This window comes from Solanum dulcamara, chromosome 4 (genome assembly GCF_947179165.1).
Source record: "Solanum dulcamara chromosome 4, daSolDulc1.2, whole genome shotgun sequence".
In the NCBI taxonomy this organism is placed as follows: Eukaryota; Viridiplantae; Streptophyta; class Magnoliopsida; order Solanales; family Solanaceae; genus Solanum; species Solanum dulcamara.
The window spans coordinates 7338925-7353165 of record NC_077240.1 but is presented as its reverse complement, the minus strand read 5'-3'; the positions used below and the strand labels follow the sequence as shown (position 1 = coordinate 7353165).

The 14241-nt window shown below is 30.1% G+C and overlaps 2 protein-coding genes across 4 annotated transcripts in view; one reads left to right on the top strand and one right to left on the bottom strand.

The window, feature by feature from the left end:
* The window catches only part of LOC129885884 (DExH-box ATP-dependent RNA helicase DExH7, chloroplastic-like), a 29053-nt gene extending 23926 nt beyond the window's left edge, over nt 1–5127 (bottom strand). For both annotated transcript variants that reach the window (XM_055960349.1, XM_055960350.1), the window contains exons 1-7: nt 4787–5127; nt 4156–4258; nt 3860–4053; nt 3159–3212; nt 2573–2726; nt 2115–2503; nt 1152–1370 (exon numbers count right to left, since the gene is read on the bottom strand). In XM_055960349.1, the coding sequence (XP_055816324.1) occupies nt 1152–1370; nt 2115–2503; nt 2573–2726; nt 3159–3212; nt 3860–4053; nt 4156–4258; nt 4787–5056 (1383 nt within the window). In that variant the 5' untranslated portion in view covers nt 5057–5127. The remainder of the gene's footprint in view (nt 1–1151; nt 1371–2114; nt 2504–2572; nt 2727–3158; nt 3213–3859; nt 4054–4155; nt 4259–4786) is intronic.
* A 6799-nt stretch (nt 5128–11926) lies between these two features.
* Nucleotides 11927–13388, top strand: LOC129885883 (WEB family protein At3g51220). 2 transcript variants are annotated; one of them, XM_055960348.1, is made up of 2 exons: nt 11927–12600; nt 13011–13388. In XM_055960348.1, the coding sequence occupies exons 1-2, from the start codon at nt 12084–12086 to the stop codon at nt 13271–13273; spliced, it is 780 nt and encodes a 259-aa protein (XP_055816323.1). In that variant the 5' UTR covers nt 11927–12083; the 3' UTR covers nt 13274–13388. The 2 variants fall into 2 exon arrangements, with proteins under 2 accessions (XP_055816323.1, XP_055816322.1); XM_055960347.1 differs by having other exon boundaries at nt 12999–13388.
* Nucleotides 13389–14241: the final 853 nt, after the last annotated feature.

Here is a 14241-nt window from a genome sequence, read left to right as displayed (position 1 = left end):
TCGGATGCTTGTTGTGGAGAAACAGATTTTTGTGTAAAGTTCTCTACTTTTTGTATACCAGGGAAATTCTCCATCACATCAATAAATCTTTACATCACAACACAAAAAAAGAGAGAGAGAGAGAGAGAGAACAAGCAGATTCAAGAGCCGTCCTGGCCCTCTGTAATTAAGTTCACAGTTTCTTAGTGTTCAACAACAGAGAGTTTTTTATTTCTCTGCACACTTCTGAAAGTTGGATGGTAGATTTTGTTTCTTCCTGCCAGTTGAAACTGCAGTTGGACCAGAAGCAAACTCTCTTCTAGCTCAGGCATTTATAAATCCTCCCAGAAAATTAAAGAAGATGAGTGAATTTACAGAGGAGAGAAACAAAGGGAAAAGAGAGAGAATCTAGCAGTGGAAGAGAGAAATCAGAAGAATCTGCCTTTACCATAATTTACTTTAATGTTTAAAGACGGCCTCTGACCATATATGGATATCCCTAAGACCTTCTCCATAATGTCACAAATCTTTGAGGTTATGAACTAACATCTATTCCAGATAAACCTTCCAAGGTGTCTTAAAGGCAAAAAGATAATCTGAAATGCAAAGTCTGGCTTTGGGCAGTATCAAAGTGCAAATTGAACAAGCCTACAGAGAAAACCGGAAAAACTCCAGAGAAATCGATCAAAAGCTTAAACAGAAAAAAGGTCAAATAATAAGTTTGATGGCTTGAACACCAAAGATTTTCAATATTATTTAGTAGTGCCTAGAGGCCCTGACATATGGCGATCTGAACAAAAATTCAGTCCACTAAACTACAGGTACAAACAGAGCTAAGCATGTCTATTTTTTTAATCGTTGCATCTTATTGATGGCAATCAATGAACAACTTACTTTATCAAAAAAGAAAAAACTACAGGGACAAACAATGTAGATATTGATAAAAATATTCAACTGTTATCTTACAAGAAACAAAGGGATAAATAACACACTCCTATTTTGATGTGAATACATGCAACTCTTCCTATTAGGGTATATTTTACACCCACAATCCGAAACTTTGTGTAACGACCAAATAGTAGAACTGCAATTATCACTAACTTCTCTTTCGTTTCTTTTTTATGGACTTGCAACAAATGCAAAAACAGTATCAACAAAGCATTAGACATTACCTCAGCAGTAGAAGAAGCATGATCATGACTAGGAAGCTCGATTGTTACTAGCCCTCCAGCTTTTCTGCTCTTACCTCTCCCACTGGCTTTGCGCATTATACTTATTGAGTAACTTGAAATATTTCCTTTTCCAGGTATTTTCGCATATTTTGGGGCCTCCCACCCTAATCTTTGACAAAGTTGGTGAAGAAAAGCCTTTGGAATCTTTTGTGGATCTCCCTGCAATTATGCCAACAGTTGGAACACTTTTGGGAAAGGAACAACAACTTAAGAACAAAAGTAAGAAGACCTCAAGAAGAAAAGGGACGACACAAGTCTACCATGGTTCACATTTTGCATCACATATTGTTAATGGAGGAAGCGGTTTAACTTCACGCTGCAGACGAAGTCCATACGGACTCATTGTAGATTAACCTTCTTACTAGTATCAGTTTACCTTAATAAAAATGTCCATTGTTTTTTTTTCTGAAATAGTAATTTCTGTACCAACTAACTCGCACTTGACTATTCAAGGGATATCTGCTACCTCCCATTTACACAGGTACCGGATAACTCAGCACACCAAGGCAATAGGCAAATTGGAAGAGATCATCTAGCTTTTTCTGTCTTGGAATTTGAACCTTGGTCTTTTCTACCAACTTCATTAACTGTTAGGCCACACCCTTTGGTGCAATAACACTATCGGTTGTTTCAAAGCTAATAAACATAGAGACAAGTTACACCTTATCCTAACTACATAGCAAAGGAAAACAAAGAAAACATACTTCCTTCACTTAGAAGAGGTTACCATATTTAAGTTACAACTACTGACCAGGCATCTTTATTCTATTATATCCTTCTTTATACCAACAGAGGAGCTCCAAATCGTCTTTGTTTTTTAGGTAACTAAAGAGGTGCTCAAGATTATAGTCTAGAGTGAAAAAATTTACAACTAACTCATAAGATCAGGTACCAAACTTTTACCTTTTTCCATATACCTTCTAACTTCTCTAAGTTTTTCTGACTACATAATTCTCTCATCTTTTCTTTCTTCTGCAGTTCTAGTACAGTAGCCGACACATCAGGGGAGGAATCTTCTTCAAATAAGAAATCACCAAGCTCTACATCTTCTGGTTCTCCTCCTGAAGCTGCCTTGTCATCTAAAGGAACACTGGATGGATTGTTTTCAGTGAACTCATTAGAGCTGTTATTGACAGCCACTTCATCCATTCCTATCTCATGTTCTTGAATATTGGACGTTCTGAAATTATGTGAAGTAACATCATCAACCTCAAGTTTTTCCGAGGACATGTCTAACACGGCATGGTCGGAAGCACTTTCATGTGCAGATTCCAGGATATCATCCGGTAGTCCTATAATAAATGTCATGAGTTAAACATGCTATAGTAATGAAATGAAAGCACAATATCAAAGGTTTCAACCTAGAGAAGATATCTCCTGCTTGATCTTCCGAATGGTTCGGCTGGCTTGTTCATGGCCCTTTTTGTCACCGCGCTCTTTTGCATGAATAGCTTCCAGCCTAGCAGTATGAAAGTCTTGGACAATGGACTCAATACTACTTTTTTTTCGCGGGCCCTGTTGACGAACAGAACATGAATCAAGAACAGTAGCATGCTTTTTAGATTCTTCGAGTAGCAAGTGTCTTTGAGGGATATAGACCTTATATCTACTCTGATAAGACAAAATTCAATTCGCTACAACAGGAAAAAGGGGAAATGATTTAAGGAACTAACTGTTCCAATATCTAGATTCAACTTTACAATAAACATGTTATTCCCGCAAGAGAAATAACCATAGGAGCCTTCCAAGAATGTAAACCATATATCCACTCCATCCACCAACCCAACCTAAATCCTGAACATATTACAATGAACTGGACAGTGGATACCAATAAAAGGAAACCCTACATCATCAGATAGTCATGACTAAAGAGGCAGTGTAACACAAAGCAAATGACCTGATGTTTTATTAGTGTAGAAACATGGAAAAAATTGCCATGAGATTTACCTGCTCTAGGGAACCATCGTTAAGAAAACCAGATTCCCAACTTTCAGCTTCATCCTGCAAATGCATAGTAAAAGAAGAATGTATGGACTCAGCATTACACACTTTGAATTCCAGTGGCTTTTAGATTTTTAATATTGGGCACTTTAAGATTTAAAATAGAGAATTTGTTTGTGATTGAAATGGGATTAAAGATAGATTTTGACGAAGTCTAGTCGCCATAAGTTAGGACTCGTGCCCTAATTCTTTTTTCTTTTTGATGAAGCAAGGTGTTTCATTGATGGCATCAAAGGATGCAAAAGTCACAAAGATAAGTAGATGTAGCTCCAATACATTGTTACAGTACTCAGCTCAGGGAGCTAACCAAAAACAGCAAAAAGTATAAGGATTAAACTAGAGCAAGTGAAATGATGAAATCTAGGAGGGCGACAGCATCATGCCCTAATTCTGTATCATGTATCATAGTTAAGTTTTTCTACGACAACAGCTAGCTGAGCAAAGAAATAAGTTAGAAATGTAAAACATGCAGTAGCTAACTAGGCATATGCACTCCCCTGCAGAACCTTTCTCAGTTACCTTTTAGTTTCACTGTAGACAAATAATTCACAAAAGCTGAAATCAGATACAGTGCAGTAGTTTTGCACCACAGAACCTATGGTACCCACCAGTAAAACTAGAAGTATCAAATAGAACTGTATAAATACCTCTTCCTGTTGTTCCATATACTGACGGATCCAATCAGCTTGTGCGCGTTCAACTGTACGTAGAGATTCACTATCACTTCGACCCTTCGGCAGAACTGAAACTTTAGGTATTTTCTCATCTTTAACTTCTGCCACAGATGAATCTGCTGAAGGAACCCAATCTTCTCGAGCAGTTGATATGATACCAACAGAACCTGCGAAAAATGCATATTCATGAACTTAACTTATTTATCCTAACGCAAAACTCCTCTCTATCGCCGATTCTGGAAATTAAACAGAACTTCTTTCATCAATACCTTCGTTCAATTGGGAAGTACCACTTGAAAACTTCAGAGGAAGCTCATTTCCTCGCAAATTCAAGCATAGCCAATCTAAAGCAGCTTCAAACGTGGCTCTCTCCTTTGTAATATTTTTTTGAAATGGTAAATATTATTAAAAACAATACAGCACAGAGAATGTGTCTCATTATATGTCCAAATAATCAGAAAGGAAACACATTCTATGTGTCAAATACAGTATACGTATACATGACCTTTCTTGAAATTGCCACAATTTTACTTTCTTGAACTTACATGAGTCTGCCTTGTATATATAAGTATATTGTATAATGCATATAACCTGATATGCATATAATACGGCCTTTCTTAAAATTATACAGTTGAATATGAGATAAAAGAAAATCTTGATGAAATTGATTTTAAAAAAGTATATACATGACCTTTCTTGAAATTACCACAATTCTACTTTCTTGAAATTACATGTATATATAATATGTATAAATATAATGCATATAACGTGATATGCAGATATACGGCCTTTCTTGATATTACACAGTTAAATAGGATATAAGTAGTACTTATTTTTCTTTGATGAAATTGATCATTAAATTTTATGATTGGAGATAAAAGGCGGTTTCTTGATTAGTACCTTTAGAGCGGATAAAGCGCGTTCAATTTGATCGTCGGAAAAGCCCTCGCAAGAAAGCTTTTCGTAGATAGAACGAAGTTTCTTGGCCTTCTGTGCTTTTGAGAGAGCATCATCTGCTGGAGTCGGAGTCGTAGCCGGAGACTGAGTGGACCGGCCGGAATTAAGCAACAGCCGTCGGAGCCTATTTTCGTTCTCGGCAGAAATTTGCAATTTGGTACCTGTGGAAGAAGAACCCTTACCTTTGGATTGCGGTTTCTTCTTCGGTGCCATATCTGTTTATATAGAAGTAAATAAAGTGAAAGAAGTAAGAATGGTGATGGAAGATTTAACAGTGACGAGGAGCACAATACCAGAGACAAAAATTCACAGGCGTTGTGAACCCCTATTTATAAGATGCTGTTGGACATGTGATTTTTTAAATCATAAAATTAAAATTAAAATTTTTCATAAAAACTTGATTTTGAAATTGCATATCATAATTTATATTTTTAAAATATAAAAATTGACTCATATAATTAGATTTGATAAAATAAAGAATTCACCATTTTATGTTATAATCATTTATTTGATAGGTAAATAAAATTTATAGTTGATATTATTATTTTTATCACTTTTCTTCTATTATATGGTAATTTTAAATTACACCCTTACTAATTTTAATCGTTTTGGGAATAAATATTACTTGCTTATACAAAGTTATCTCATTTCTCACATGTTTTTTCAAAAAAAATTCTATAAAAATATTACTTTTATTGGTAAATAAATATTATGTTGTTGATGTTCGCATTCAAAATACAAAAGATTTTTTAGGGTTACATTGCAAGTTAGATGGGAAGTGAAGTGAGCATTAAAACACTAAAGAATTGTTTAATTTTAGATATTTATTTATGTGCAATGTAATTGAAAGAACTTTTGAAGCTTGAAAAAATAGATTATGAATAGTAAAATAAGACATGAACTATTATGATATTGACACACAAGTAACAATTGTCATAACTTGTGGACTGCTACATAATTTTTTGTGAGAACATCAAAAGAGTGATGAAATATTTATAAAATATAAACATAATAATATAGATATTAATGACATTGACCAACAAACGGGTCAAAATAATAATGTTGGTTCGTTTTCTTGATCATCCGATCGAGAAATGCATGTTCAACGTGAGAAGATTATTTGTAATGAGCCGGAAGATTATATTAAAGAACAATACACTACAACTCATGTTTATTTTTACTTTTTTATTGAACTAAAGTTTGATCAATAAATTTTGTATTTTTTTTTAGAATAGCTTTGTGATAGTGTTACTACTAATAACAAGGAATTAGCAACATACCAAATTTCGTAGCTAAAATAGCAATTTTTTCATGATAATCTCATTTATCTACGGATTAGCAACAAACTACAAGAAAATTTAATTAGTTACAAGCTTTATAGCGATGGAATAGCTTGGGATTACCAACAAATTCCGTAGCTAAACCATATTTTCTAGCAATTTTTTGTTATGAATTTTTGCATATTCTAGCAAAAAATACAACTTAAAATTTAAATTACATCTCCAAACAAAATTTCATCTCATATGATTTCATATCATGATTTCATCTCACATGGTCAAACGGGCCCTTAGACGTTTGTACCGTTCTTAACTCACGTATTTTCTGTGTGGACATACATATGTCGGACTGATTTAATTTTTTATTAAAAAAATACTAAATTAGTTATGTCGATTTATTAAATATATTAATTAAATAAGCATGAAGTTTGTTATTGTTGATTTTCTCAATTCTTTTGATCTCCTTGATTTGGTACAATTAAACGAAAGTGTACAAGCTTAAAAAAATAGAATATTTTAAAATCAACAAACTACTAGCAAATTAGAGAGCAAATACTAACAAATCTACAAAGCAACAGAATTGCATTAACAACTACACCAAACAGTGGAGAAGACGCACGGTTCCTAGGTTTCATTCGAATTTTCTTTGGTGAAAAATTATATTATTTATACATAATTAAAATAATTTTTTTATGTATAAATAGTAGATGTTGAATCCCTTTTAACTAGTTTATGCGTCTACTTCTTCAGATTTTAAATCTCCTTATTAAAAATTCTGACTCCGCTACTGACGCCAAAGAAAGAATATCAAATAAAAACTTACCAAAAGATAAAGTAAGGAAAATTCTTTTCCCTGGTTAGGTTTTTATTTGGCGTTTTAAATTTGACTTTTTGAATCATGTGCTCATCGAACAGTGAATATTTATAGGTTCAAATAATATATCCAAACATCCAAAATTATAAATTAATTTAAAAAATATTTACTAAGTAAATTATAATTAATATTTTCTTGTTTAGTTTGAGTTTGATTTGATTTTTTTTTGTTAATATCAAATTAAATTAAGAATGTTCGGATTTTTTTTTACGTCAAATCAATCAAATCAAATAACAAGTTTTTTTTATTTGACTTGATTTGTCGATTCGATTTTATTTGATGATTTATCTTATACACCTCTATTTTCGTGTGTCGAAATTAATATTTTGATGTGGCTGATTTATATAATGCCTTTTTTATAAAAAAATCTATTTTAAAAGAATTATATATAATTTTTTATAATTAGAAATAATTTATTGTAAAACTTATTATTTTCTTTTTAAATAAAGTTATTTATAGTCATACAAATATATGAATAGTTTTTAATATAATTTTCAAACATATTTTTTTACTTTTAGATTGTTATACACAAACAATCACATAAATTAAGATGAAGAAAATATTAATTTTAGCATGATAGAAAGTAGAAATCAATGAATTGTTTTTTTCATCTGAAGTGATGATTCTCTGTATTATTATTATTTTCCGTTAACTATAGCTATATGTTGGACAAGACGATTCGTGACTTTATAATCACATAAAATAATTATTTTTGATAATTTAAATAACCTTAATTAACAAAAATATATTTAAGAGATCCAAATATATTCTAGATGTAAGGAATTATATTTGTCATTTTCCCATTATATAGGTGGAGAAGTAGTTAGTATAATTTGAAAACAATCAATCATAAAAATGATGAAATTAGAATTTTGACTATTGTTATGTCGGAAAAAGATGGTTTAAAGTTAATTTCAACTTTATACAGGAAAAAAATAATTTTAGAAAAGAAAAGTTGACAGTTAATTTTAAAGAAATTAAGAAAGTTTAATTTAAAAGACCTTAATAGATTTAAATCTTAAAAATTCAGAGAAAAAGGTACGAAGTTCTTATTTCCACTTTGAAAAGGTGTTAAGCATTCAAAGTGGCCGCTAACGCACGATTATCTGACGATTTGAAAAATTATTTTACTAATTTTTGAAAATGTTAATTTCAAAGGAAATAAAGACTTTAAAATTATTTTTAAAAAATGATCAAACTTAAACATTAAAAACAATATACATGTATATAAAAAGAAAGTAAAAGTTTATCAAGTAACTAAGTAAATGTAGAAAATCATTTAAAGAGTAAATTAACATGAATTGATTTATCTTTAGGGAATCTAATTAAGTCAAAATAAATTAAAATCAATATCTAAGCAAGCATAAATAACATAAGTAATAAATTATTACAATTCGAATCAATATAAATAAATAATAAATAACACATGAAAATATGGCCCGACACTTAGTTTTTGTACGCTTGGACTAAGTTGTTGGGCCATCTGCGTTTTAGACCTTAAGCACAATTTTACTGTATATTGCAGGTGTATATACACTGTATATCGGATAGTATATATACTATATACAGTGTATACAATATTATTTTTGTATATCATCTGTTTGTTTCCTGTATCTTCTGTGTATCACTATATATCAAACTGTATATACACTATATATCGGTGTATACATCATTATTTTCTTGTATATCAGGCTGTAAAGATACTGTATATCAGTGTATAAGACACTGTTTTTTACTTGTATTCCGTGTATACAACCCAATATCAATATTCAAATTATGAATATTAGCTTTCTTTCCATGTATCAATTTTCAGCAATTTGAGCAAGATGATGGAAGACTCAAAACTCAATAATATGCAAGGATGAAGTTCAAAGATGAACTCGAATCGATATCACATGCACCAAAATAAAATTATATAAGCATTTACTCATTTTAAGTTAAACCAAGGAATATATCATGATATGTTAAGGTACCAAATTGATGGGCATCCTAGAAGTGACTAACCAAATATATTATATGTAGATAAAGAAAAGGAAAGAATAAATATATTCAAGTAACTAAAGAACACAGAATTAATATATACGCTACACTAACTCAAATTTAAAGAAAGAATTAAATCAACTAGGTCATGAAAATTCTAACTAAATAATATCTTAAGTATATTTTTATTATCTAAATTATGCTAAAAGAAATTGAAAAACATGAAAATCTATATTGTCAAAGAAAACTACTTGAAAAAGAAATGAACAAAACTAAATGCTTTCATGAAATAATCCTAACACATGCTAACTAATTAATCCTAACACACACTAACTATAAGAAATTTATATCATTAATCTAATTATTCTTAATACATGCTAACTAAAAAAGGCTATGAATCAACTAAATATAAAACATGAAATAATTAAATAAAATAAAGCTGAGAAAATATTTTATCTTATTCCGGGCAGCGAGACTGAAGACAACGAGCGGAAGACGACTTCACCACCATCCAAGAGCTTGACAGAACTCTAATCCATAAAAGGAAAAATTAAAAATTTAGACTCGAACTTTTGTGAGTTCGACGTTATAAGAGCACTGTTCTTAGCCTAAATTTTGACTTCAATTTTCTATTTACTCGAAGGAAAATATAGATTGAAAGCTAAAAAATTTCACAACTTTTAAGCTTGGAACAAGAGTCCAAAATCCTAGCCAAGTTAAGAAAATTTCTAACTTTGGGTGGCTAAAAAAAATACCACATCTTCCTTATTTTTAATGAGAATATGAGCATTTATATAGGCTCCAAAAACCCCAAATTCCTCAAGGATTTTTGATGTGGGAGATTGACAATTTTTAATTTTTTTTTTTTAACCTAACTAATATTGTATTTAGTTTAAAATAAAAACTTTTTGAAATAATTTTTGAATAACTACATAAATAGTAATCAAAGATATAGTTATAGAAATATGTATATTATACTAAAATCTATAAAAAGATAAAAATAGTTAAGAATAACATGAAAATATCTTTGTTTTTAGAAAAACTAATTATTTCAAAAATGTTCAAAATTCAAAGAAACTCGATAGCTAATTTGCGTTGTGGAGGATCAAAATTGAGTGACAACAACCATGTCGTATTTACATCATGTGTTTGCGAAAAAAAGAAGAAGAAACCACACACACACAAGTTAAGTGAGGCTTACTTAAATATTTCTTATCATAATTAGGATCTCATTTGTACGCATTAAGAAATAACATCTCAATGTGAAGATGCTCGCTCAAATATTCATAAAAATATGATAATTTATTATTATTTTATTTATTATAATTACTATAATTAATCTCCACAAATATTATTATGAATAACCTTCATTATAATAATTAGGGACCCTAATAATTATTATTGCAGAGTAACTTCAATAATTATATTCAGAACTAATACAACACGACCAACCACATTAATTGCCAAATCGTATCGTTAATTAGCTGCAACACAAATCTTAGAGTAACTCCTGGTTAAGTTGCTCTTTAAATTAATCTAATTTAAACCTTTAAATTTTATATTGGACAAGCTAAGTGTCATTTATTTATATGTGTACTCGAGCAAATAGAGAAAAAAAATTTAATGAAAAGGAGTCAAATCTCATATATTATATTTTTTGGGTAAATCCGACCTCACAAAAACTGGAGTAATTCTAGTTCGAGTAATAATTAAGATTAAACATCCCTAAAATATAAATGAAGAGAAGAGGAGGTAGGTAAAAACTTGCATTCCATGTTACATTAATATAATATATATATATATGTGTGTCTTTCGTACATATTCATCACTATATTTAACTAATCATAGTCAATTTATATGTATTTTTACTTTGATTATATTTCAAATTGCAAAAGTTTAATTATTTTATTTGGTTAAAAACATCTAAATAGTTATGTATGTAGTTATTTGGCGATCAATTCTTACCTCTGAACGAATGAATTCTACAATTGAAAAAAGAAAGAATTAGGTTACGCTATTAATATTGTATCTTAGCTTGGATGCAAAATTCTTGATGATAAGCAAAACAAAACCACAATTTTATTCGAGCAAATAATGCACTTAATTAGTTTCCAATTTTTGTTAACAAGATCATAATTCATATCTAATCATTTAATTACGTAAACAAGAAACAAAAATCTGCATGTTGCTTATGAAGACAAAAGGCTGCAATATATATGTAACCACCGCAAGCATCTATTTTTTTGGTAAAAAATTATAATGTATGGAGTCATGTCTTTTTATAGACATGCATTTCTTTTAATTTGTTAAGGTACGTATGTACGTAATTGATACCGTTAATATTAATTGCATACCGTTAATATTAATTGCATACTTAAATAGCTTCTTTTATATTAGTATCCACACGACACAAGTTTGATATATAAGTCCTTCTATAAATTTTGTCCTTGACCATAACACAAGCGAGATTAATTTATCTATACCGATAAATTCGTCAATCATTTGTCTATTATAAATGACATATATTCTGAAAAATCAGATAAATAACTTATTACAACATGTTAAAATACATACATTAATATTCTACTAGTAAATTCTTTTTGACATTTGTCTGTATATGAGTTAAATTCTATATAAAATTAATCTTATCAATATTTAAGAGTTGTGTAGAGATCGATGGATATACAAAAATCATTTTGGTTGGTTGAGCTCTGAATATCAAAAAAATTATGATAGAAAGCGTATTTACTCCCTTTAGTAGGTCTTAATTACATGATGCAATTCAAATCAAAAACCTTTATTCATTTGCTTGGTAGTTGAGGAGTCAACTTCAAAATCCCTTGTAACTTAACATTCAAACGACTGTATCTTCCTATATCCATATATATATATATATATATATATATATATCTAATTCACCAGCTAGCCATTAGACTACTTACTGATAATTAGTGTACATGTACACCCCACCCTGCACCACACACTAGACCAATCCCCATTATCAATATCTCTCTTTTAACTGAATATATTTGAAGTAAAAGCAAAGAAAACTCATCAAACCTTCCAACCTTATAGCAATCATGATCCAATCACAATAATATTGTCTCATATGATCTCCCCTTTCAACCTCTCAAACAAATATAATACTATTTCAAACACCATGGAAATAACACCAAAATTATCATCATCAGTCATGGATTATCACTCCAAGGTGGATTCTTCACGCCCTTTTCGCTCCGTCAAAGAAGCCGTAGCTATCTTCGGTGAACGATTCTTGGCTAAAGAAATCTATTCTCCAAAGCCATTCATGTTTCCAAATCAAGAAAGTCCATGGAATAATAACAATTATTCTCCTACAAGTGCTAATTCTCAAGAAAATATTGTTACAAGTGCCACGTCATGGAGATCTTCTTCGTCACCAAGTCCTCCTCCAGATTTGAACAACAATGATGATCCTATTGTTGTGGAAGCACTGAAGAAGCTAGAAACTGAGCTGGAAGAAACAAAGACCGAATTGAAGCTTCTAAAAGCAAGAGAATCCGAAACTGAAATCGCGTTAGCTTCTTTAAACGCGGAGCTTCACAAGAACATGTCCAAATTGGCTCAAGCTGAAGCAACTCATGCAGGTTAGAGGCGGATCCATAATTTTAATTATCTTAGCAAAGTTCAAACATGATGGGACAAAAATTATAAGTGAGTCAGAGTAATTTTGTTTTGATTTTTAACTTGAACATATATATTAACATTATTATTCATCTAAACAATACTCTTTAATTTGAATTGCTAATAATTTTGGAATCTTTTACATGAGTATATATTTATCGTCTAAACAAAAAGGATACCTATAATATCTCGGGAGTCGGGACTTATAAAGTTGACACCATTGTGCATATACTTAAATTATTCTTGGTGATTGTAAAGTTAAGGAAGTCCCAATTGAGATATTTAATTTATCGATGAAAAAATATGAGTTCAGTTGAACACATCCCTAACAACATACATATATTGTGACTAACGCATACAGGTGCAATGGCAGCGGCAAAATCAGTGAAGCTCAACAATAATGAAGATTATGGTAATAAGAAAAAGGAAGTTAGATGGGAATCATCACCAACATTAGCAGAGATGTTAACTATTGGAGAGACAGATCTAGGTTTGCTTGGGAAGAACAAAAAGGAAAAAAAGAAGACAACGAAGAAGAAGCCTATCATTCCACTTGTGGCAGACTTGTTCTCAAGGAAAAAAACATCTTCTACTAGTGTTGATAATCCACTTTTTACTTCTTCTCATCTCTTCTGAATTAGAGGGAAAAAATAAATAAATAAGAACTATCATTACTTGATGTAACTTAATTTTTTTTCCTAGTTTTATTGTTGAGATTCAAGCTTGAGGAAATACCATCATCTTTTTAATTTGTGTGTATGTATATATAGTGATGCTCTTTTTTTGGTTCCATATTTCCGTGTGTGTGAATGATCAAAATTAATTGCCTTGTTCTAGAAGGAATATTTCTAGCTTTGTTATTCCTATGTTTTATGTGTTTCTCAATTGAGCTTATTTGAATTTTATGTGTTGGTAGTCGATGTTGTAAAATATTTAGGCAATTAAATTACTTGAAGCTAAATGCACACAAAATTTTGATCTCAAATCATAAGATGAAATAAGCATTTCAACATGCGATTTCATTTCATAATTTTAATCATGAGACGAAATTTCAAATTCTCCAAAAAACTTAATTTGAAAATTTCATATCATGATTTCTCATTTTTTTTTAAATAAAAAAATGAGCCCACAAGTTTATATTTTATAAAACAATATAAATAAATTTATGTCTTACCATTTATTTCACATGTAAACAAAATTTACAACTGATTATCATTCTTACCAACTCATGTTCAAATTTACTTTTCTTTTTAAGAATGATACACTATAACTCATGTTCAGTTTAATCTTTTTATTGAAACAAAGTTGGATCAATAAATATTATATTTTTCAAGAATAATTTTGTGATAGTGTATTAATATTTTATTACGAACTTTTTTTTTATTTAGTAAAATTGTATAAAAAAATTGAACAATTTTAATAGTTTTAATAACTTATGTATTTTTTATGTCTATAAGTAAAAAAAAAAGTTAAAAATTGTCTAAATAAAACTTCAATTTCTATCTCATATAATTTCATATTATGATTCATCTCACATAGTCGAGGAGATCATTAAACTACTTTTTCAATGTCTAAATAATGTAACGTTGCATCGCAAGTATAAA

Coding starts and splice junctions, on each gene's coding strand:
- LOC129885883 (XM_055960347.1), top strand. CDS start 12,084: ATGATCTCCCCTTTCAACCTCTCAAACAAATATAATACTATTTCAAAC. Junction 12,601..12,998: donor AGCTGAAGCAACTCATGCAG/GTTAGAGGCGGA, acceptor TAACGCATACAG/GTGCAATGGCAGCGGCAAAA.